Raw genomic sequence first — 21,776 nt, forward strand, 5'->3', positions numbered from 1 at the left:
ACAAACAAAGACTTGAATGAAGAATAACCGAAAATGAATAAAAACAAAAAGATGGAAAAAAACGGGCAAATTGAACACAGGACATAGTTCGAAAGAAAGGAGCAAAACAAGGGCAGGGACAATACGTGGGATTTTGAATGGCAGGTGGATTGAAGGCTGAGAATGTTTTGGTGAATGTCGTAGTAGATTTTCCATGTTCAGCACTCTTTGAAGTGGAGTTGGTCCTTGAAGCGCAGCGCCTTATTGCTCAAATCCCACGCCGAGGCGTTTGCGCTCACCAGTTTGGTTGAAGCCCGCTGCATCTTTGGATTGCTTTGGGTGACAGATGGCTGCCAGAATCGGAGTTGATGGTGTTGTGGGCTTCTGTGCGTGGTTGCGATTGTTCGTTTGCAAGTGGGAAGGGTAGGGATGTTGCGAAGAGGAGGTAGCGCGTGAAATGGGGCAGGGGTTGGCGGAGGGTGGGGCCTTGGCCGCGGAGCTTTGGGTCGGGAGAAGACGAAGCGCGAGTGAGTGTCGGCGAGTGGTGGAGTCGGAGTCGTGGCAACACAGTGAGTGAGTGATAGGCGAGGCGAGGGAAGCGTGCGGCCGAAGGGGGAGTTGAACCATTGTGGTTGCGAGTGGTGGGGAAGGCCGGTATATGGAGGTGGGGATGAAAAGTTTCTAGCTTGACTATACTTGAACAGGATCTGTTTTACAGTGCGTACATCCGATCTGTGTTCACCGTCGCAGACATGACCTTCTACTTGGACGAAGATGTAGTTCTCTCCGACTTGAGCGAGATTTCCGCGGCTTGTGCCAGTGTGCCCTCTTGCGGGCCCGGTCGCCAGCCAGCTAGATGAATGTCCCGCCCCCTCACTAATGGGGACGGTGATGGACGGAGAGCGTTCTGACGGGCACCGACTGACTCCACAAGGAGTTTATTCGTTTCCTTTTTGTTGAGTGTGCTTTTGGAAGATTAAATCATGTTTTATGCTTGAAAATTTTGAGTGTTCCTTTTGATTATACCAAGTAGGACATAAAAGTCCAACAAACCCTTCATTGAATTATATTTAAAGTGTTTTCTCAGCACCACAATGATTCCCATATCCATTAGTTGCTTCTACAATGCGACATTTAGAAAAATGTGACATAAAGAACTACTTCTTTAATTGTATTTTTCTCAAATGCTTTCTCATGCCCAAGAGTGTTATCCTATACCAAGAGGACTTTCTTGCTTGTTATTTTTCTAATTCTAAGTGCAAAAAAAACATAAAATCACATATTAAATATGGCTTTATCCATCTAAGATTTTTGTGATTGAAGTAAAGAAGTAAAATATGTTCCACAAGGCATGCTAGTGTAGTTGCCTTTCCAATCATTAGGCATAGCAACTTGTGATAACCAAATGTAAAAGTGGAAACAATTAAAGTCAATCCCTCTTTGAATTTCTTTTCATCACAAGTAATTGATTTATCTTTTGTAGAGAGTAGAACAAAGTACTTAGGAATAAGTCTAAAAAATAATCCAATCTTATCCATGTTATAAATATTCTTTGGTTTGTATTCTCTGACAACATCATAAAGATTGTCCAAAGCATCTAATAAATATGGACTATATTTGTTGACTTTAATATCTTTAGCATAAAGAAGCATTAATCTAAGTCCTTTTTAAACTTTAAATCTTAAAAACCATTTCCAACTTCCTATAAAATCATACAATTCCATAATAACCCTAAGATTAATTGCTTTGAAAATTAAAAAGAAAGGTAGCAAATCTACCTTTGATTGTTGAATTGTTGCAATCTACAAACAAAATTATTCATTAAGAGCTTCTGAGTTAGGCTTTCAAAATTCTTTGTATAGCACTTTGAATTTATCAAGAATTAGACAAAATATGTAGTTTTATCTCATGTTTATTTTTCTAAGTATCACAAATAGTCTTTTTGCTTACTCCATTTAATTATGCAAGCAACTACATCAAAGGTGGTTTTGGATTTTCTAAAGAAGTAAATATTTTCATTCTTTTAGTATTTGTCAAGCAAACTCTTTCACCTTTTTCTTTAGAGCAATTGATATTAAAAGACTTAAAAACAAGAAAATTTCAAAAACAATTGCTACTACTACTTCATATTATAAAATTACATAGCACTAAACATGTATTAAACCCTAACAACTACACATTGTTAGAGAGTGCAAGAGGGCCTCTAATTAGCCTTAATTATATGGTCCAAGACATTGTCCCTGATCTTGCCAAAGTAGAACTCACATAAATGTTGCACCACCTCCTTAGCAACAGAGCTATATATTATTTTTTTTACTAACTCAATCGAATATGCTTTGCCAATTTGGACACATTGTGTTGGATAAAACAAGAAGAAAAACCATCAATTCAACAAGTACATTGGCTTTATCTTAATCCATTCTTTCTCACTTTGAGACTTGCATATGATTTGAAATTTGGAACAAGAGGAAGTACTGGACAAGAGCAAATTAAATGTGCACTTTAGAATCATTGATTTTGGAATTTTGGCTTAAGTGTACAACATTTTTCCACTGCCTTAAGCAGTTATTGAAAAGTAGCAGTGATAAGTTGTTAGGACGAATGAGTATATATACATACATGTGTGTATAATTATTTATTTTTTCAGAGATATATATATATGTATGTCTGCCTGCCTGTGTTGTGAAAATAGCTGTACTCATTCCAATGACTGCAGGTCTGTCCAATACAGCCTCATTACTTCAACATTTACTATAAATTGCGTCATTCAACAGAGGTTGTCGAAGGATACCAAAATCTGCTCTCCTTGTGGACGGTACAACGTGGTATTACACCCGCATGCTATTAATCGAACATACTCTCTCAGGAAAAAATGATCGTTCTGTTGATACAGCAGCTGCGCTTTTTAGATATAGAATTCCACCTTTCTTTTCCGTATTGCCACGATGGCTTAAGACCCTCCATGGACACCGAGCTTCGGACGTGGGACAGCACCACGAAGATGGCACAGTCTACAGCTCGACTCATCCACCGCTTCACAAGTTATACGACCGAAGAATTTCACCGATAAGATCGGCTCATTTTTCATACACAACTAGTGTAGCTTCGAGCCACGCACAGTGCAGCTCATTCTTAACGCTCATTACTCGCATGAAATTCACTGAAGCCTGGCGAAAATCGGTCCAGTGATGGAATGGAAGTTGCCTACAGCTCTGCTCCCGTGTATGCCCAGCAGATGATGGCGAAGAGTAGGAAGAAGAGTTGATACAGCTGCTGTGCGGAAGAGAATCTTCGTGTCGACATGTGACTTCCGCTATAGGATATTGTGCTGCACAAAACAGATCGAACACAACATAAGAGACGCGGGTTTTGTGCAAATCAGGGGTCCGACCACAGCAGTATAAGATTTCCCATTACAGAAGAGACATGTGCACATGCGAAAGTGGCATGAATGTGTTGATGAGCTTCAGAGGGTAAAAGTGTGGTGCCGATTCCATCCAAGTGGCCAAAGGTGTCATCGATCGACACCTTGGGCTGGGATGCATTGAATCTTATGATCAGTCTCATAGAGATCTGGCCACAGTTCAGCAAAGTTGGAAGATATGTACCTGGCTGGATACACACAAGAACCGTAGCCTGCACAAAAGAAAGCCACGAAATGAATACAATAAGTGAGCTGAACACATTTGAAGGAAAAGCAAGGGCCTTGGAGATGTTCTTAAATATTATTCAACTTCAACAGCATATATCTGACGTTCGACGAGTAAAGATCAGAATCTAGATAAATTTGCGGTCAAAGTCAGAAGCTCGAGATGATAAGCGCAGCCAACAAAGTTCACCGCAATGAAACGGGTCGTTCCTTTAGTGTGTAGGAATTTGATGGTTTATATAAGCACAACTGAACTTACTTGGGTCCGTGGTTGTGATTCGAGCAGCTCCCTGAAAATTGCAGGCTGAGGTTCCGTTAAAGCTGTTGACATAGACCTGGTTCATTGCGTATGATGCATGGGAGTATCTGGTATCAGGGAGGAAGCAGGTGCCGTTCGGTTGTATGGCTGTGCAATTCACATTTCCCATACCACAAGCGAAGTCTATTGAGATTTGTAAGGCAGTCTCCGATATGCCCTGATGAGTCACGGAACAAAGTCGGATACACGCAACAATCACACAAGGCCGTAAGTCCACACAGAAACGACAGAATCCCGACAAATGGACAACAAGAAAACCTAAATCCTATAAAGACAATGGCAAACGTAGGTGGCCTCCGGGATTTCAACAACCTGTTTCGCAATGCACCAGCTTCGTCGTCCATACCCGTACCCATTACCACCGGAATTACTCCCTCCGAAGTTGATCGCATACACTGGAGTAGAATCAGGGTTGAATAAGCCGAAGTTTCTCTGGGAAGCAGGCCCCACGTTCAAATTCTCGTTGTAAAGCTCATACAAAAAAACGTTGAGCATAGCACCCGGCCGCGCTGGCGTTCCCGTATTGCTCATCACACGTTTCACCAAATTGGCGTTGTAAGTCTGGGCATTTTGAATCGAAGCCCCGGCTTCTCCTGTGTCTCCTGCGGTGGGCCAGCCGGTTTCACTGACTACTACAACTAAGTCGGAGTGATTGGCTTTTGTTAAGGCAGCATGCACCGCATCAACCTGTGCGTCGAACAGATTAGTATAAGTGTAACTTGCTCCAGAGTCGAAAACGCCCGCGTTAGGGTAGAAGAGGGCGTAGTCCAAGGAAATGGCGTCCCGTTGCGCGGTGTACGCTTTCCAGGGGTAGACGTTTACCATGTACGGTGATGATGTGCGAGTGAGAAATTCAAGAAGAACAGGGATATCACTGTAATTGCTACTGAATTTTCCAGATGATGGGAGGTAAGATTGCGCCAGCAGCTCCATAGAGCAAGGAGACGACACCTTGATGCTCTGAAGGTTGTTGGCTGTGAGCGCGTTGTAGATATTGTTCATAGCCGGCACTAGGAGCGATGAGGCGTTCGTGAAGCCGGTCAGAACTTCATTGCCTACTCCAATCGCGAAAATATTCGTGGAGTTAACGTAAGGGAGGATCTTTGAAGCCACCCATGCGGAGGCGGAGGCGTAAGAGGCACCAATGTCGTCGAGCTCACTGTTGAGCAAGCCGATCACTAGCTGGATGTTGGACCCTTGGAAGGCAGCGAGGACGGTGGGGTCGCTGTCGTAGATCCGCACTTGAGACATGCCGAGATTTCTTAGAAGCGAAACGGCTTGTGACGGTGATGGAAGATTGTCGCCGTTTCGGCCGTAATTGAGGCCCACATAGGCTGCTGCATTGAGGAAACAGGATAGTCAACATGAGATTGTTGCCCTCGCGGCGCCTAATATCAGCCGACACGAGACTCTGTCGAATTCATCAACGCTAAGTTTATCTTCTCTCTGGTATCACCAAACGTAGCTGTTCGTAAGGGTTCCCTATCCATGTCGGGGTAGGGATTATGCCATGGTCCGAATAAATCACAATCTCACCAACCCGGTACATGGTCAATTGCAGAAATTGGGAGGGACAAATTTGGACATATATACAAGTAGAGTGAGGGTTTGTGTTCACTGAAAGGTAACTCCATCTGACACAGTGTATTGAAGCACAAGGATGGTGCAATGCGGCGCTAAAGATATGGCATAAATTTTGAAAGATAACTGCAAGCTTTGGGAGGGCTTCAGCGGGCAGTACCTGCGGAAGGGACGAAGCAGATCAAACTGAAAACCAGTAGCCAAGAGCAGCAATGCCCTAATTTCCCCGGCGCCACCATGGAGGAAGTTTTACTAATGCAGAGGACGAAGAGTGTGAATTGTGTAAAGAATTGCTGGTCAAGACGTTTCGTACATCTACAAGGCCGCTTGTGCATTATAAATTGCTATGAGGAAAACTTACTAGTTTAAGTCCGCTGATGGCAGCTCAGAAGAAGTTATGGCATTCTGTTCCAGATTCAGTGCTAGTTTCGTAACGCTAATTACTAAAAATTCCCAGGGAAGTGTAAACAAGGAAAACTGCAATTGGAAGTACCGATGTGTCGGGAATGTGAGGCGTAGAGCGCTTGAAATCTGAGCTTGTTACAAGATCTAGTGAAGAAGATTGCTTCAGCAACAACTAAAGAATACATAACTGAGTTCGAGAGTGGTAAAGCTATTGGATGAAGCATTGAAACAATGCGTAACAAAGAACCATCAAATCCAACCGAACAGTCGAGAGATCTGACGAAACAATCTCAAAGCAGAAGCATGTAAGGATGCAAAAACTACCTGATTATGAATCTTCAGTAGAAAGAAGATCCCGTAGAGGGGACGGGAAACAGAGGAATCGTGGTCATGGACAGTGAACTTGGAACGAGTCTAGACTTGCTCTTGGACTTGGAAATGACACATATACAAAAGAAAGCAGCAAGGATCTAAACTCCACAATTTGCCTCGAAGAGATTTGGGAATGGCCGTTTCAGGCCTCCCCAAACGCGAGAGAACCGACCCAGCAAAAGGCCGCTTGGGGCAGTAGCATATTGCACTGCAATGGTTACCAACCAAGACCCCTGCAGCAAATAATTGATCCCAATCATACACTCGATTTGCTATGCCTCTAACTGAGTCTTCGCTCTAGAGCACAACCGCGGTTAATTGGACACCCACCGTAAGATTCGCCCGATGGCTCTAGGACGGAGATAGCACCAACCAGCCGAACTGCTCACGAGGATGTGAGCGCTTCTGACAACACGACATCACTACGTCAACGAGCCGCCAGCTAAGTAATAGATTCGAAAATGAATCCGCGACCGTTGCGAGGAGTGTCGATGGATCTGAAATTCGTCGCCGAAAAACGGTATTCTGTTGCCATTGTTTGACATTTCACTGGATCTAATGAAAATTGCTTGAAAGCCACCCACATGTAAAGTTTTAAAGGTATTTCAAGAACATAGGCAGTTTTGTGTTAGAATTCAAATTCCTTCTTCTCCCTGCTCCTGATCCTATCCACAGACTCACCACCAGCAGCTAACATTGCCTGCTGATTGTTAAAAGAATATTGTGCTCTAGAGAAAATATTCTTTTTTAACTGCGCCAGAGCTACCAAACAGCTAAACCAGGGATTTTACTTAACGCGGAGGATTACACCACCCGAGGCACGCTTGTCAATTGAGCTTCGCAGTTCGTTGAAAGACCATATTAAGTCAACCGCACTTAATAAAATCGTAACAAATCTAGCAGGAGTTGGACGAGTGCAAAACCAAACGGATGGACCAAGCAGATCATTCTTCTACGAATGTTAGGAGGTTCCATACTCCAAAGCTTGGATATCATTCCGAAGATGGTTGAATCCTCAAAAGGATATATGCGACGTAAAACACAAACTCCAAGTAAAACACTCACGAATAATGACCGCAGTTAAAACTCGGCAATCACGAGAAGATGCTGGCAGCAATCACGCATTCCGCTTAGGCAGACATAGCTACGAAGTTCTCGATTTCATAAATAATGATCTCAATATTAGTTTACAATTCCTCGGTCCAGAGGCCTTCCCAGAGAGCAACCAGACTCAGCCAATATAAATGTTCTAGGGTTCCTCGAGACATGGACACTAAGATGCTGTGCGGCTCCGCTATTAAATTTCATACGACCAACACTTAACGCATCCAGGGCCACGACCACTAACTATGTTCCCAGTTCCCAGTTCCATAGAACTTGACTCACTGCTACATTTTTTCACCGCCTCATTCCACAGACTTCTCCTGTGGCAAGCTCACCCCTCCTCCCCCATCAAATGCTCACACCCCTCTTCTACCCTAATCCTACCTCCACCTATCCTACCGCTACCACTGCTTCCCACTCCACCACCCCTGTTCCCGCCAATCCCTCCTCAAAGAATCATCCTCCACACTCCTCCACACGTCTCATCTCGTATAATCCCTTCCGAGATCCACCCCGTTCTGCAAACCCTAAACCTCCCCGCATCCCAACTCCTCTTCTTCGCTCGCTCTCCGGAAGTCGCCCATCCTCATCCCACTCCATCGCAACCCAGTTGCCCCACCCGATCTCACAATCACCCGCAAAAATATATCAATTTCTCCCCGATCCCCCCTCCCCCTTCCTGCGCCACCTCCGCTCCTCATATCGGTAAGTATCTCTTCGTCAGCTGCTTCCCCGCCACCAGCCCCGCCGCCGCGATGCCTCCCAGCGCTCCTGCGATCGCCGCCGTCCGCGGTCCCGCTGCTGCCTTGTACATCACCCCCGTCCCCAGCCCCGCGATCACCGTGTTCAGCATGTCGTCCGTCGCCCTGTAATGAGACGCCGTGCTCTCGAACCCCGCGTACATCAGCCCCAAGATCCCCACCGTGTTTCCATACGCGCGCCCCCTGTGCCCCGACGCATTCAAAAACCTATTCACCCTGATCTTCATCGTGTCGCTCCCTTCCTGCGATCGCAACCCCTCCAACGCGCCCTTCGCACCGCCGCCCACCGCGCCCGCCAAGTAACCGCATCCCGTGTGGTACGTCAGGTTCTCGCTCCAATTCCGCCTCTGCACCACCGCCTCGTCGGGGAACAGATACTCCGGCGCCGAAGGCAGTCGGTACACGCTCTCCAAGCTCTTCAAATCGGCCGCGCCATACAAATCCGCGTATGGATTGTACAGTCGCCCCTGCCCCTGCCCCTCTTCACCGAACACGGCCCCGCTCTGCGAATCCTGCCTGTCGTCGTTCATCGTCGCTCGCCAACTTCACTCCCACCCAAAGCAACAACACTACCCGCGCCAGCTACTCCTCCGATTGGTGAGACCCTCAGAGAAAGCTTGGTAACGGCCTCAAATTCACGTCTAGTCAATTGTTGAGCAACTGCAACAGCAAGAGTAGTGGAAAATTGCGCAACCAGGGTTATGAAAACCCCTAATGGTGAGTGTGAGCCAATACAGGCTTGGAGGACCCAAGTGGAATGCATGCTAGTGGTGATGGAAGCGAATCCGTGGCTTCTAGAATGGTCTCGTCGTGGTCTGCCCCTTCGATCACCTCCGACCTCTCTTTCATTCAAAGGGGACGGTCGCTACAGCTGCACGACGATGTTCTATTTTTAAGCATTTACATGTTGGCTTCATTTCACTCGTATCTGACGGCTAGGTTAGCGAAGTGAGATGTGATTAATCTAATTGGTGGGTAGTCTAATCATTTATGATCTAAGAAATCTAACATTATAAATAAAATAATAATAAATGAACATCTATGGCATGGAATAGCTTCATTGTAGTTTGTACAAATAAGATTGTTGCAAGAAAGTATTGTGATAACAATCTTGATATAATTACTGTAAATAATTCAAATATTTTTGCACATTACCAAGCCATGTCATTTGTAGCTGTACAATTTTGAAGTTAGCTTTTTTTGCAAAACGTAAGTACAATACCACTTTTCCAAAAGTAACAATGAGAATGAATTGTTTTAAAATCAGATAAAATAATACTTTTTCTTTCTTTCTTTTTTATCAAATTTGAGTTACTTATTTGAAAATGAGTATTAATGCAAATAATATAATGTGTATTTCTTTAAGTATAAACATGTATTAATGGCATCAAAATAATAATAATAAAATAATAAAACCATACCAATTTTATATTCTGGATTGCCCAAATGAGTAAATGTTGTGATGCTTTTGCTTATTTAGAAAGAAAAAAAAAATGTGTAGCATGAAAAAAGATTTCTATTTATTTATTTGCTTTGAAGATACAACTCAATGTACAAGTCACTAATTTAACACAAAGAAAGTGAAAAGAGACTAATAATGCTAGCAATTAACAAGTTAATTTTAAAATATGTCAAAATATTTTAAAATTTACATACCTCACATAAGAAAAGATTCAACAATAGAATATATAGGAATCCACAAGGCCTTAAGTCTACATCTACTAATATTTTACAAGAAAAAAAAGAAAAAAAATGTAAATATATAAATATTAATATTCAAACTTTGAGCTAAATATATTTATTTTTTTATATTTAATACAAATATATCGATTTTTGTTTGAAGTCTTGTAATTTATGTAGAATCAAACCTAGAAGACAAGTTATGTACGACATGCTGTGTAACATATGTACTATACCAATAAAAATTTAAGATAATATATGTCTATATATAGATACATTCAAGCCCTTATTTGCTAGAAGATAAAATGATATTCTGTCACACTCAAATAAGATGATTAATCGATCAAGAATCAATCCTTATAACATCGAGCAGAGAATGAATCAACACATGTAATTACTAAGTTGCTTTTGAAGCAAGAAATTTCATTACATATCTAATTGTCTTGAATTTCATCAATAAATATTCAATCAGAATAAATGAAACTATTTGATTCTATAAATGTTGTCTGAGAATGAATTATGAGGACAATAGTTACTCCCAAAATCGGTAATTGAATGCTATTTGATTTAGAAATATATATGTTTTCAACATTGATGTGTTGAATCTTATACATATTCATGAACTCTAAATTATTGATTAAAAGCACACAATATTATTTATAGTTTAAATTTAATACATACATATATGAATTTAACCATACAATAACATTATTCAATACATTTCATCACTATCTGCCTTTCAAATATTTAGTAAATATTATTATATGTTTTTATTTAAAATATTTTATGTATTTTTTTTATTTATTTCCAAAATTCACTGCTATGAAGCTTTAGAATTTGTTTTTGTTACAAAACTGAATCCTAAATAAAAAAAATTGTATTTTTTTATATGTACTTGGTTAAAATCAATCAATTTGTTTGTTTATTTTTTATTTTTTTATTTTCATAGTTCTTACAATATTTTAAAAATATTTCAGATAAGTGTGACAATCTAATTTTTTTCTAAATGAAACATCTAGATAAAATTTGAAAATATGAGATTTATTTGAAATACACATTACATATTTTATTTATTGGTTATTTGAGTTATATAAGTTACTTAAGGGTTAAGAATTCCAAAAATGAGTTAATAATTATGGAAGGACCACTTAATGACAAAAAAGAAGAAGCTACATTTTAATTTTAATAAGATACAATCATTACCATATTAATCTTCAAAAGAAGTAATGAACTAATTATTTCTATTCTTGTCACACGAGAGATTGATTGCTATATTTGTGTTGATTATAAATAACACCACATATTCTGTGAAATGTAATGAATTTATTAATCATCCTTGCAGTTAAAATTAAAAAATTCATTATTGCAACAACAAAAATCATATACTGAGATATCTAACTGAGAGGTTTTATAGATCTACAACAAATGTGCAATTTACTAATTCACAGTAAGGAGATATTCAGTTCATTTATTTATGTATCTGAAGTAAGTTTATATGTAAAGAAGTGTCCTATGCTAAAAACTCCACTGGTTATTAATTACTACCAAATATAAAGTTTGAAGTTACTAAAATGAAAAGACAGAAACAATTGTTGCAACTCCCACGTGTGAACACGAAGAGACTTGGAGTTTCCTCCACTGCAAATCTCATCATAAGGTTCACTACGTCCGGAGGCACTTTTAGGGTTTCTGTGTTTGCCGGTGCTTCCGGCAATCGGTGCAACTCCCATCGGATCACTGAGGGTCTGACCGATCGGAGAAGTAGCATGCGCGGCCTTGGTGCATTGTGGTAGTGTTGTTGCTTTGGGTGGGAGTGAAGTTGGCGAGCGACGATGAACGACGACAGGCAGGATTCGCAGAGCGGGGCCGTGTTCGGTGAAGAGGGGCAGGGGCAGGGGCGACTGTACAATCCATACGCGGATTTGTATGGCGCGGCCGATTTGAAGAGCTTGGAGAGCGTGTACCGACTGCCTTCGGCGCCGGAGTATCTGTTCCCCGACGAGGCGGTGGTGCAGAGGCGGAATTGGAGCGAGAACCTGACGTACCACACGGGATGCGGTTACTTGGCGGGCGCGGTGGGCGGCGGTGCGAAGGGCGCGTTGGAGGGGTTGCGATCGCAGGAAGGGAGCGACACGATGAAGATCAGGGTGAATAGGTTTTTGAATGCGTCGGGGCACAGGGGGCGCGCGTATGGAAACACGGTGGGGATCTTGGGGCTGATGTACGCGGGGTTCGAGAGCACGGCGTCTCATTACAGGGCGACGGACGACATGCTGAACACGGTGATCGCGGGGCTGGGGACGGGGGTGATGTACAAGGCAGCAGCGGGACCGCGGACGGCGGCGATCGCAGGAGCGCTGGGAGGCATCGCGGCGGCGGGGCTGGTGGCGGGGAAGCAGCTGACGAAGAGATACTTACCGATATGAGGAGCGGAGGTGGCGCAGGAAGGGGGAGGGGGGATCGGGGAGAAATTGATATATTTTTGCGGGTGATTGTGAGATCGGGTGGGGCAACTGGGTTGCGATGGAGTGGGATGAGGATGGGCGACTTCCGGAGAGCGAGCGAAGAAGAGGAGTTGGGATGCGGGGAGGTTTAGGGTTTGCAGAACGGGGTGGATCTCGGAAGGGATTATACGAGATGAGACGTGTGGAGGAGTGTGGAGGATGATTCTTTGATGAGGGATTGGCGGGAGCAGGGGTGATGGAGTGGGAAGCAGTGGTAGCGGTAGGATAGGTGGAGGTAGGATTAGGGTAGAAGAGGGGTGTGAGCATTTGATGGGGGAGGAGGGGTGAGCTTGCCACAGGAGAAGTCTGTGGAATGAGGCGATGGGAAATTGTAACAATGTGTTAGATTCCAAGTCCTATGGAATATGATCTCACAATGCTTCTTGCCTCGTGAACAAACCCTTCGATTATGTACTTGTTTGCACCCGTTTGACTTTGTGTTGGTGGTACAAATCCATGTGGACAAGCATTTTTAATGCTGTGTTCTTCATGTCTGCTAGTGATCTTCGATTGGCGGGCAGTTGATCTCGGATAATCAAGGAATGCTACGAAGGCATAGTGAGTTTCAAATTTGGAATGCCGGGAGCTTTCAATTATTCTAATATTCAGGTTTAGTCGTTTTCGTTTTTTACTTCTTTGGTTTGGATCAATGGTTTCTTGTGTCTAAAAACTCGATGGCCAGTCAGCCATTTTCAACAAGGGTACAGAGACAGTGTTATTGGTTCATAGTGGTTGATTATTTTGACATTCATGCCTTTCTTTCATCTAATTTTGAATATCTTGTGTTTTGGTTCTTTGTCCAAATCATTAAACCTCAGAGACAATTCTCAACTTCAGTTTCAATTTGATATATATATATATATATATTTATATGTGTGTGTGTGTGTGTATATATAACATCCTCTTTTGCTCCAAATGATTTCAAATACTAAAGCGATTTTATGGAAAAAATGGACTACGATGAGACTGCTTGGATATTTGCTTTTCAAATGGATAGAGATAGTGAAACGATCTGGCAAATCTGAACGTGAGTTTAATTGGGATTGACACAGCCTAATAGATGACGCTGGTAAATTACAAGTCTACACCTCATCACCTCAAAGGCATGCTCTTATAGACTGACATGTTTACTGCAGACCTTACGGCGTGGGTGTGACGGAAAAGAAGGGTTGTAAGTCTGGCCAGCGTGCCTTGGATGGAGACTTGATTTCGGCACTTAGTTTCTCCATGAAAACGCTGACCATTGGAATTGAATAACTTTGTACTGAATTCACGACCAGAATTCATGGACGTTTCTCAATAATCATCAATACCGAATATTAAGAGATGATTTTAAATCCTGTTCTGGGATTCCTGTTTCCTACTGTTATCCTGACTACAACCGGCAGAACCAAGCCACACCAGTGACACTACTTAATACAGAATCCACGCATCAAGTTCCTAGCAAAAACCTACTCTGCAATCTGCAGCTTGACCGAAGATTTTCGTGTCTTATCTGTCCACTACGTTTCACATTGTCCACCGAATTTCGGAATAGGACAAAGAATTACTCCGCTTTCACACGACGACGACGACTGTGAAAGAGCTGGTACGTGGTGTTGATTGGCTAGATCGCAGCTCAACCATCCAAGTATCTTTGCACCATAATTCCAATAATCCAAACCACTGTGATGCTCTTCTCCTGCGCGTCAGAGTGTTTGAAAATCCCACAAACGGTGACACGATTGTAAAATCCCTAAATTTCTGCTTACTAACTGCCTCTATCAAAATTCGATCAACTGCAGTGCCGCCTGTCCCATTCCTTAACGGCGACAAGCGGAACTTAGAGTTGACGGGATAGATTTCGGTACCTGAATGAGCTTGTGGCGAGCAATACCGAAATCTACCCCGTCAACTTCATTCTCTCCGCCCGCACACGACCTAATGTTTACAGACGAATCCGCAATACAAAGAATATAAATGCATGCTCGGAAGCTCGTCTGATTCCTGTATTGCATCAGGATTGCTTCGGGCTTAAATACCCGCCCGTGGAAGTCATAGTACCTATCATGGCTAACCCGTCCAGACGACCGGCCCTTCTTAGGTGATGACCGAACAAGTATCTGCCCGGGGCTTGTTCGTGAATGGGTGTTTAGGCTACTGACAATAGTATTTCAAGAAGTTGAATGCTTAACGCAGGAGGCAGCGGCGGGAGAACCGCATCAGTTTGCATGCTTACGTGCATATCTTTTGGCAACATTCCAAGGTATCTGCTGCTGATTTGGGCTGTGAAGGAAGATGCTTCCACGTCGTCGCTCTGAATTGTGGCGCTGGCCCGTTTTACTAGGCTTTTTCATGAGAAAACCGACTCCTGGGAAAAGAATGCCGTGTGCTTTGGATGTTCTTGGAAGAAGAGCAAGGGTTAGGTGTTTTTATCTTACGGCTGCCGCTCCATTTTGGTCTATGAGAGCAAATTGGGGGTATTGGGAGTGTGGTGTTGCCATTTCTTAGTGTCTTCCTTGTTGATGATTTTTTGTAGTTAAGTTGTTGTTTGAAGATTGCAGCAGGTTGTAGTTAGACTTTTAGAATAAGGCTTTGTATATGTGAGTGAGTTTACTCCACGTTTTATCAATTCTGGCTGTGACTTGTCGTGTGTCTAATCAGGGAGACATTTTGTTTTGCAAGTCTGCGACTAAGTGTTGCTATCTTCGCAGCAGTGGCGAATTTCTGGGATGTGCAATTTTCAGCGTGTGAATAATTGCTTGCAAGTTTGGGGATGGAGAGTTGGAGATTTTCAGGTGAAGAGCAGTTAATTAGCAATCCAGTGGACAAATTTCATAACTCTTCAATGCACAGCTTGAAAGGTATGAGCTTCTGAAAAATTTCATCAAATTTTTATTCTATTTAACTGAGGGGCAATTGAAAAACAGTAGTTATGGATGGTGCAATGGACATCCCACGGAAAGGTTTTGGATGGGAAGAGAGCCGGCGAGACCATTCTAAACATCGAGGAACAGAAGACAGAAGGCGGGAGCGTGATGCTAGAGAGCGGCGATTCGAAAAGGAGGGCAGAGCGCCACAACGAGATCACGTATACGAGAAACGGAGTAGTCAAGAACGATTGGGGACAGGAGATCGAAAAGAAAGGGGGAGAGACTGCAAGCGCCGCAAGAGGGCCACACCCCCTGGCGTTAACAAAGACAGGCGTCAAAGCCCTTTTCCTCGACGATCTCCCCCATATAAACGCCGCTGGGATGTGCTTGAAGGTAGTCGCAAGAAAAACCTTGAAGATGATGGTGGTCGAGGACTAGCAAATGACAGCAGGTAACGCGAAGCTAATTTCAAGAATTACTGATACCTTTCTTGAGCTCTTCAGATTCACTCCTGGATAGTCCTCTTCTTCATGACACCATGTTCGAAAAAGACAGTCTTGTTATTTTATGGCACGTGTGATGTCATTATCAGCAGGATCTCATTATTTGCATTTGAATAGTCAGAAAGAAAGCTCTGGGTTGGTATTTTAACGGTATATATCTGAATGAGAGTTTGAAGACCACGTCTGCTCTTGCCATTTCCCATTTTCTCATGTACCAAAAACTACGAGACTCATGTAGGCAGTGAGGTATGATATCTCGATTTCGCGTATTTCTATATTGCAGGGTTTTCCTCGTCGTTTCCAGTGGTGAGCATTGACTTTGGCCATCTTTAGGGGTGTGTTATGCGTTATATTTAGCTGCTTTGCAATAGCATGAGCATCTTTGCAGATTATCACAGTGTTGTACATTTTCGAGCCGTAATTGACCTTGATGATATGACCAAATAGAAATTTATATTATATTACTCAAAATGATTTTCTGTTTACCCATCCCTTAGCCTCTGTTAAAACCAATCAATGTCGTTTTAGATTATCACGTGTAGGAGATATTTCACTTACAAGTTGGAGAATTGAATTGAAGAATATTCTCCTGGTGGCCGTGAGGCTAATTTCATATTGTCTCTGATTGCAGGCTTGAAGGATTTGGCGGGGCGGGGTTATTCTTGTCAGGAAAAATGAAAAGTCGAAGTAGTTGTAATTGTGCAAAACTTCAAGGTCAGTGTGGCGTGTTTTTTCTTTTCAAATTGAGTGCTAGGGTAGAAGAGTGACATTCCGAAGAAATTCATGTTGCGGTTTCTTGCTTACAATGAGCAACACCAAGTGACATAGCATATGGTTGAACATTGAGGATGTTCAGGTTTCAGCATCGGACCGTATCCCTCAATTTCTTACGATGACTCTTCTGCTCCACAAAAGTATGTTTCATGTACCAGCCTTCAACATTTTTGTGTATACTTTCCCGATCAAGCACTTCCAGTGTTGAACCATGTTCTGTCCAACATGCATGTCCGTGGATATCCCAAATATGAAATGATACTTTTGCTTTTCCTTGCCTCTAATAACGCAGTCCGCTAGAAGGTTCATGAATATGATGCGGCAATTGAGCCAGCAACTGTCCAAGAGAATTCAGTGCTTCGCACATGTCGTTCGTCGATTCTACTTCAATACATGTTTCATCATATACATATTTTATTGTGTCTGACCCAGAACCTGTGCAGTGGAGGTTTGTTGACATACAAACAGTTAATTTTGGAGCTAGAAGATGATATATTACCAGGAGATGCGCAGCGTAGGTAAATGTTAGTCTCAAATACCTATTCTTTGTCACTTGGTACAATGGAAAGAATAGTTGTTTCCAGTGTACAAAAATCTTATTGATTTTTGTAATCACCCCGTGCTTATGATTGGTGAAATAATCATATAAGTTTCCTCGTATTGTTACGTAGTTCCACAAAGTTTTGAAACTTAAATTGCCCAGCTTAAGCATCACGAAAAGATATTCCTTCCAATGTTAAGCCAATTCTTTTCATTAGACCTTTTTATATTTCTGAGCACATACAAGAATTTCGTGTGTAGGACTGTTAATTAATTTTGCAATCATCTCAATTTCGATCAGTTGGTTAGCAGATATGAATCTTACAAGAAAGAATACATCATAACTCAGAAGCTGGCTTTCTTCAAGAAGCACAAAGATGATGATTGGTAGGGTTTCGACATTTTTAATAACAGTGTTCACATTCCATTTATAACCTAAGGTGCTTTGGTACTTAATTGTGGGTTGGTATGGATGCAAGTTGTTTTGCATGCCGATTAAAAGGAAGAATGTCCAGGTTGCGGGAAAAGTACGACCCAGCAAGGCTTGAGGCTGTCCTTGCAAGGTGACCAATCACTACGAATGTCTCTTCAATCGACATTGAATTTCGAAATTAGCCTGGTTGTAAACCTAGTGTGTCTGGAAGTTGCATGTTGGAATGAAGAAGGTTGTTACGGTCTTTTGGTTGTTGGGTGAACAGGAGGAATGAGAGAGCCAAAATTCTAGCAAAAGAGTTGCTATCAGAGCTTCAAGCTGGCTTCCTTGAATCGTAAGTTCTGGGTAATGATATCTAAGATGCATATTATTTTTTTCAACCAAATGTGCGTGTAATCAGTGTTGACCTAGTGTCCATGTAAGTATTTTTTGTCATGAATTAAAAAAATAAACCATTTTACACACTACGGTACGTTCTATATCCTCAAGAGGCGTATGACATGCAGAGGTCCTAGCATGGAAACCCCAACCAACAAGGTGCCTGAAAGTGACTCAGGGTATGAAGTAAAGAAGAGAAAGTCCCTCCGACTACATTCTAGAGCTCAAAAAAATAATGTTGCTCCGACAGAATGTCCAGGATGTTCTGAACCGAGAAGAGTCATTATTGATATTGAGCTAGCGAGGTCTCTCATAAAGAAGTTGGATGCTGAGAAAGGAATCGGCGATAACATTTTATTGGCAGATGAAAATTCTGAAGGTGATGTGACTGAGGTAGGGTCAACGGCGACAACGAGATCTTTTAAACAGGTTAAGGATTTAGAGGATGTTGAACTTTCGGAGGTGATGCGTACATATCTGTGGCGTGTTCATTTTCTGGACTATTATGGCATGATTGAATACAAGGAACAGCCAAAGAAGTTTCGGATCATAACATCTACGGAATCCAAAAGCAAAGGAGGTTCCAATAGCAACATAGAGGAGAGCATGTTCGCAGAGTGGGATAAGAAATTAGAGACTACCTGGCAAGCTAGGCTTCAGAGTGGTGATCTCATAGAATTTATGCTTGGTAAAGAATCACTGCAGTCCACAGGTAGTGATGCTTTGGACACTTTTGTGCGTAAAATTCGGGATGAGAAATATGGTTGGAAGTATGGGTGTGGTGCTAAAGGATGTACCAAATTTTTTTTAATTGACCAGAATTTGTTCATAAGCATCTGAAGTTGAAGCACCCTGACTTGATGACTGACGCAATTGTCAAGGCTCGAGAGGAATTGTACTTTCAAAATTATATGAGGTGAATGAACTACCTTTCATGACAATCAGTAACATCATTTTTTTCAATGCATGATGGTTTACGTTGGTAATTGCTTGAATAATCAATGAGGAATATAAGGCCCCTCCGCCCCCCACTTTTTATTTTTATTTTTATTTTTATTTTTTTATTTTTATAATACTAATTTTAGAAAATTGAATGGATCTCGACTTGAAGGGTTGAGGAACATATGTTATAGCTGTTCAACAAAGGGAGAAGAGATAATCAGGAAACCTCACATGGTTGTTACGTCGTTTTGTGTGTTTTTTCTCGACTGTGACCAAATTGAATTGCAGGGATGTAGATGCTGTAGGATCTGATCAAACCACCTTCACACATTTGCAACAGGTACGTAAATGTTCGAAATTCCAAATTTCATATCTGGAATTACAACAAACCAAAACTTATTTCAAGCAACTCTTGTTGGAAGCAATTAAGCCCATTCAGTGGGTTGGATAAGTTCAATGATTCCTGTGTTGCGGTCATCCGGGAGGTTGTGCAGCTCTTTTTGTATCACAAAACCCTGAGTCATGAGTCAAGTTGAAAAAGGCCAATTGAATATGTAGGATATCTTATTAACATACTGATGAATGGTTTGGTTATTGCTGTATAAATTACAGAATTCTGGTGGCAAAAGTCGTGAACATCGTCGACCTAGTATCTTTGGGCCTTCAATTGATGATGTTGTAGATCAAAAAAATTCTGACAAGCAGCGTCCAAGTACGGAGGTCCATCAATCTCGTGACACTAAGTTTATTCCACGCACTGACGAGGTATTTGAAGAATGCTCGAAGGTCAGAGATGACGAACAATTTGAGCGTGATGGTCTGGAAAAATCACAATTTTACAGAGAAAAATCAGAACATTCTTCGCCGCCTCGTGTTTTTCTTCCTCTCAGAACTGCAAGACCATCTCTCTTCGGTGGAAGACATCTGGGAAGTTGCTTTGAGCGTGTATCAATGGAGCCTCTTATGTTCGATCACTTCAGCGATTCTCCATTTCACGGTTTGCCAGGCGATCTGATTGTACCTGATATTCCTTGTCCACCCCAGGTGCTGATGCCTGTCCCTGGTGCTGGGTAAGTCATTGACCTTTCTTCCATACGCTAGTAATGCATGCTTGATTGGACTGCACGTTTGTTTACACAAGTTTGTATTGAGATCACATTCAACTGGCAAGGTAGCTTAGATTGATCACGGTTGCCAGCCATGAGATTATGCTATTCTTATTAATTCTCTGTAGCTGCAGTCCATTGGGTCCGTTTGTACCAGCTCCTCCTGGAATAACAATGAGGTTTCTGATCGAGGGCCCTGGTCCTTCTCATTGTGATTTTGAGCGGAGTTTTGTGGACGACAATAACCGATGGCCAAGGGATCGTAACAGACCAACACCAGGTCCTAGGTTGGGTGGTGGTCTGTCGGATTTCCCTTCTATGATGATTCCTCCTCATGGCTCACACTATGATCCTCGTGGTATTCAAAGGTGCACTCCTAAAGTCTCTACCCTACACATTTCAACTCGGGGGTACAGTATGGGAAGGTATAAAAGCGGTATGAAATCAATGACATGGCGAATCTGTGCAAATAGCGGTACAACCTTTCTTCCGTCAGAGGTATCCATTGAGCTAACGGTTGTGTTGTGATCCATGCAGTTACCATGACCTTGACACTCCCAGAGATGAAGTCACGGTGATTGATTACAGAACTTTATGAGCCATTTTGTCGCAGAGTAAGCTAACCCCAATCAATAACTCAACTGACACTCTCTTGGGTAATGATTTAAAAGACGTGACGAGAGGGTTAAATTGTTGATTTATCGTTGGAATCATTGAACCAATCCATTTTTTGTGAAGTCAGGTTACCCCATTTTGATCATCCCAATGGTGGCACGTTTGTGTGCGGCACGGCATCGACCTCTTGCTTTTATCACCAGTTAACTCAAAACATCTGCACGTTTAATGCTTGACTCTGAGAAGCTTGGTAATAAACTTGCATTCAAGCTTGTAGTTTCAGAAGCTCTCTAAACGCATCAAAGAACAATTACATGAAATATCAAATAAGGTAGTAAATATGGTTATAACTCTCAACTCATACCTTTCAAAAACTGCATTGAACTATACGTCCCAAAAACCTCTTTGACTGCCTACTTAACCTTTACCAGAAGTTGTGTATTTTTTTAATTGTATTTTGGACAAGCCAAATTAATTTTGCATGTTTTTTTTTTTTTTTTTTTTTTTTTTTTGAATGCAAATATTTCGAAGACTAAAAAAGCTATTTTAGTAATATTATGTGTACACACATCTTATAAAATTATATATAATTTTATAAGAATAAATTAGATTTTAAATCTTATAGATGAATATTTCATTTTTAAATAATTCTCTGTATTCAAAGCATTTTCAATTAATTTTAAAATTTAATTCAAATTCTTATTTAAAAAATCTCTATAAAAATAATTATAAGAATAAATATACATATTCATAATAATAATAATTTTCAAAGATTTGAGATTTTTTTTGACATAGTTTTATATTTCATTAAAGCATGTCATATAAAAAATAACAAAATTGAAAAGAATTGAATAGAATTAAAAAGAAACAAAAAGAAAATTAGTTAAAATAAATAGTTAAATAAAATTCTCAGAGATAATTTTTATATCGATATTTATTTTGGTCAAGCAAAGAAATGATTTTGAAAATATTTGATTTTAATTTTGATAATAAATAAATAAATAAATAAATAAATATTTTAAGAATATCAGACAATAATTTGACATAACAAGTTTTCAATTTATATATGTGCATTTTTACCTCATATTTAGATAGAAATATGTTGATGTTGGAGTTCATGACAATTAAGCTGCAACAAAGAAAGCCTAAGATCCTTCTTCTGCAACTTCCTAAATCATCTAAAGCCTCCTAGAACCTTCTACGATCTCCTAAGACCTTCTAGAACTTTCTTAGAATCTACTAGAATTTTTTGGAACCTTCTTAGAACCTACTGGAGCCT

General features: G+C 41.4%; 5 protein-coding genes, 1 long non-coding RNA gene and 1 other non-coding gene across 13 annotated transcripts; 5 read left to right on the forward strand and 2 right to left on the reverse strand.

Annotated features, from left to right (window-relative positions):
- The first annotated feature begins 665 nt into the window (after positions 1–665).
- Positions 666–895, forward strand: LOC112289145 (small nucleolar RNA U3). Its single transcript, XR_002971773.1, has one exon. It is a non-coding gene; the product is annotated as a small nucleolar RNA U3 (small nucleolar RNA).
- A 1,573-nt stretch (positions 896–2,468) lies between these two features.
- LOC112288967 (glucan endo-1,3-beta-glucosidase 13) lies at positions 2,469–6,770 on the reverse strand. 4 transcript variants are annotated; one of them, XM_024533773.3, is made up of 6 exons: positions 6,258–6,770; positions 5,689–5,843; positions 4,260–5,284; positions 3,888–4,104; positions 3,588–3,615; positions 2,469–3,307 (listed from the first exon to the last, which is right to left on the reverse strand). In XM_024533773.3, the coding sequence occupies exons 2-6, from the start codon at positions 5,765–5,767 to the stop codon at positions 3,184–3,186; spliced, it is 1,473 nt and encodes a 490-aa protein (XP_024389541.1). In that variant the 5' UTR covers positions 5,768–5,843; positions 6,258–6,770; the 3' UTR covers positions 2,469–3,183. The 4 variants fall into 4 exon arrangements, with proteins under 4 accessions (XP_024389541.1, XP_024389540.1, XP_024389539.1 ...); XM_024533772.3 differs by having other exon boundaries at positions 5,689–6,077; positions 6,258–6,769; XM_024533771.3 differs by having other exon boundaries at positions 5,689–6,769.
- A 676-nt stretch (positions 6,771–7,446) lies between these two features.
- Positions 7,447–9,320, reverse strand: LOC112288968 (mitochondrial import inner membrane translocase subunit TIM23-2). Its single transcript, XM_024533775.3, has one exon. It carries the CDS (start codon positions 8,698–8,700, stop codon positions 8,107–8,109), a length of 594 nt encoding a protein of 197 aa, XP_024389543.1. The 5' UTR covers positions 8,701–9,320; the 3' UTR covers positions 7,447–8,106.
- A 1,834-nt stretch (positions 9,321–11,154) lies between these two features.
- LOC112288847 (mitochondrial import inner membrane translocase subunit TIM23-2) lies at positions 11,155–12,753 on the forward strand. Its single transcript, XM_024533495.3, has one exon. It carries the CDS (start codon positions 11,683–11,685, stop codon positions 12,274–12,276), a length of 594 nt encoding a protein of 197 aa, XP_024389263.1. The 5' UTR covers positions 11,155–11,682; the 3' UTR covers positions 12,277–12,753.
- Positions 12,754–13,174: 421 nt separating this feature from the next.
- On the forward strand, positions 13,175–15,131 carry LOC149988110 (uncharacterized). The gene is made up of 2 exons (XR_016505390.1): positions 13,175–14,599; positions 14,998–15,131. It is a non-coding gene; the product is annotated as an uncharacterized LOC149988110 (long non-coding RNA).
- Positions 14,608–18,675, forward strand: LOC112288845 (serrate RNA effector molecule). Of its 2 annotated transcripts, XM_073537420.2 has the most exons (9): positions 14,608–15,197; positions 15,300–15,657; positions 16,341–16,423; positions 16,566–16,623; positions 16,927–17,001; positions 17,336–17,410; positions 17,503–17,586; positions 17,722–17,790; positions 17,963–18,675. In XM_073537420.2, the coding sequence occupies exons 1-9, from the start codon at positions 15,110–15,112 to the stop codon at positions 18,672–18,674; spliced, it is 1,602 nt and encodes a 533-aa protein (XP_073393521.1). In that variant the 5' UTR covers positions 14,608–15,109; the 3' UTR covers position 18,675. The 2 variants fall into 2 exon arrangements, with proteins under 2 accessions (XP_073393521.1, XP_090110232.1); XM_090254106.1 differs by lacking the exon at positions 17,336–17,410.
- Positions 18,611–20,979, forward strand: LOC149988111 (serrate RNA effector molecule-like). 3 transcript variants are annotated; one of them, XM_090254108.1, is made up of 6 exons: positions 18,611–18,750; positions 19,065–19,116; positions 19,389–19,846; positions 20,011–20,250; positions 20,420–20,496; positions 20,621–20,979. In XM_090254108.1, exons 1-5 carry the CDS (start codon positions 18,695–18,697, stop codon positions 20,478–20,480), a joined length of 867 nt encoding a protein of 288 aa, XP_090110234.1. In that variant the 5' UTR covers positions 18,611–18,694; the 3' UTR covers positions 20,481–20,496; positions 20,621–20,979. The 3 variants fall into 3 exon arrangements, with proteins under 3 accessions (XP_090110234.1, XP_090110233.1, XP_090110235.1); XM_090254107.1 differs by having other exon boundaries at positions 20,625–20,979; XM_090254109.1 differs by having other exon boundaries at positions 20,017–20,250; positions 20,625–20,979.
- Positions 20,980–21,776: the final 797 nt, after the last annotated feature.

Source organism: Physcomitrium patens, chromosome 11 (genome assembly GCF_059467195.1).
Source record: "Physcomitrium patens ecotype Gransden chromosome 11, ASM5946719v1, whole genome shotgun sequence".
In the NCBI taxonomy this organism is placed as follows: domain Eukaryota; kingdom Viridiplantae; phylum Streptophyta; class Bryopsida; order Funariales; family Funariaceae; genus Physcomitrium; species Physcomitrium patens.

Bases quoted from the DNA above. Each gene is read 5' to 3' on its own strand.
- LOC112288847 (XM_024533495.3), top strand. From the start codon at position 11,683: ATGAACGACGACAGGCAGGATTCGCAGAGCGGGGCCGTGTTCGGTGAA.
- LOC112288845 (XM_073537420.2), top strand. From the start codon at position 15,110: ATGGAGAGTTGGAGATTTTCAGGTGAAGAGCAGTTAATTAGCAATCCA. The intron at 16,424-16,565 runs GTCAGTGTGGCG...GAGGATGTTCAG, and splicing joins TAATTGTGCAAAACTTCAAG to GTTTCAGCATCGGACCGTAT. The intron at 17,587-17,721 runs GTGACCAATCAC...TTGGGTGAACAG, and splicing joins CTTGAGGCTGTCCTTGCAAG to GAGGAATGAGAGAGCCAAAA.
- LOC112288967 (XM_024533772.3), bottom strand. From the start codon at position 5,863: ATGCACAAGCGGCCTTGTAGATGTACGAAACGTCTTGACCAGCAATTC. The intron at 4,105-4,259 runs GTTGTTGAAATC...GTGACTCATCAG, and splicing joins GCTGGTGCATTGCGAAACAG to GGCATATCGGAGACTGCCTT. The intron at 3,308-3,587 runs GTACATATCTTC...TGTTTTGTGCAG, and splicing joins TCTTGTGTGTATCCAGCCAG to CACAATATCCTATAGCGGAA.
- LOC112288968 (XM_024533775.3), bottom strand. From the start codon at position 8,700: ATGAACGACGACAGGCAGGATTCGCAGAGCGGGGCCGTGTTCGGTGAA.
- LOC149988111 (XM_090254108.1), top strand. From the start codon at position 18,695: ATGACTGACGCAATTGTCAAGGCTCGAGAGGAATTGTACTTTCAAAAT. The intron at 19,117-19,388 runs GTACGTAAATGT...TATAAATTACAG, and splicing joins CCTTCACACATTTGCAACAG to AATTCTGGTGGCAAAAGTCG. The intron at 19,847-20,010 runs GTAAGTCATTGA...AATTCTCTGTAG, and splicing joins ATGCCTGTCCCTGGTGCTGG to CTGCAGTCCATTGGGTCCGT.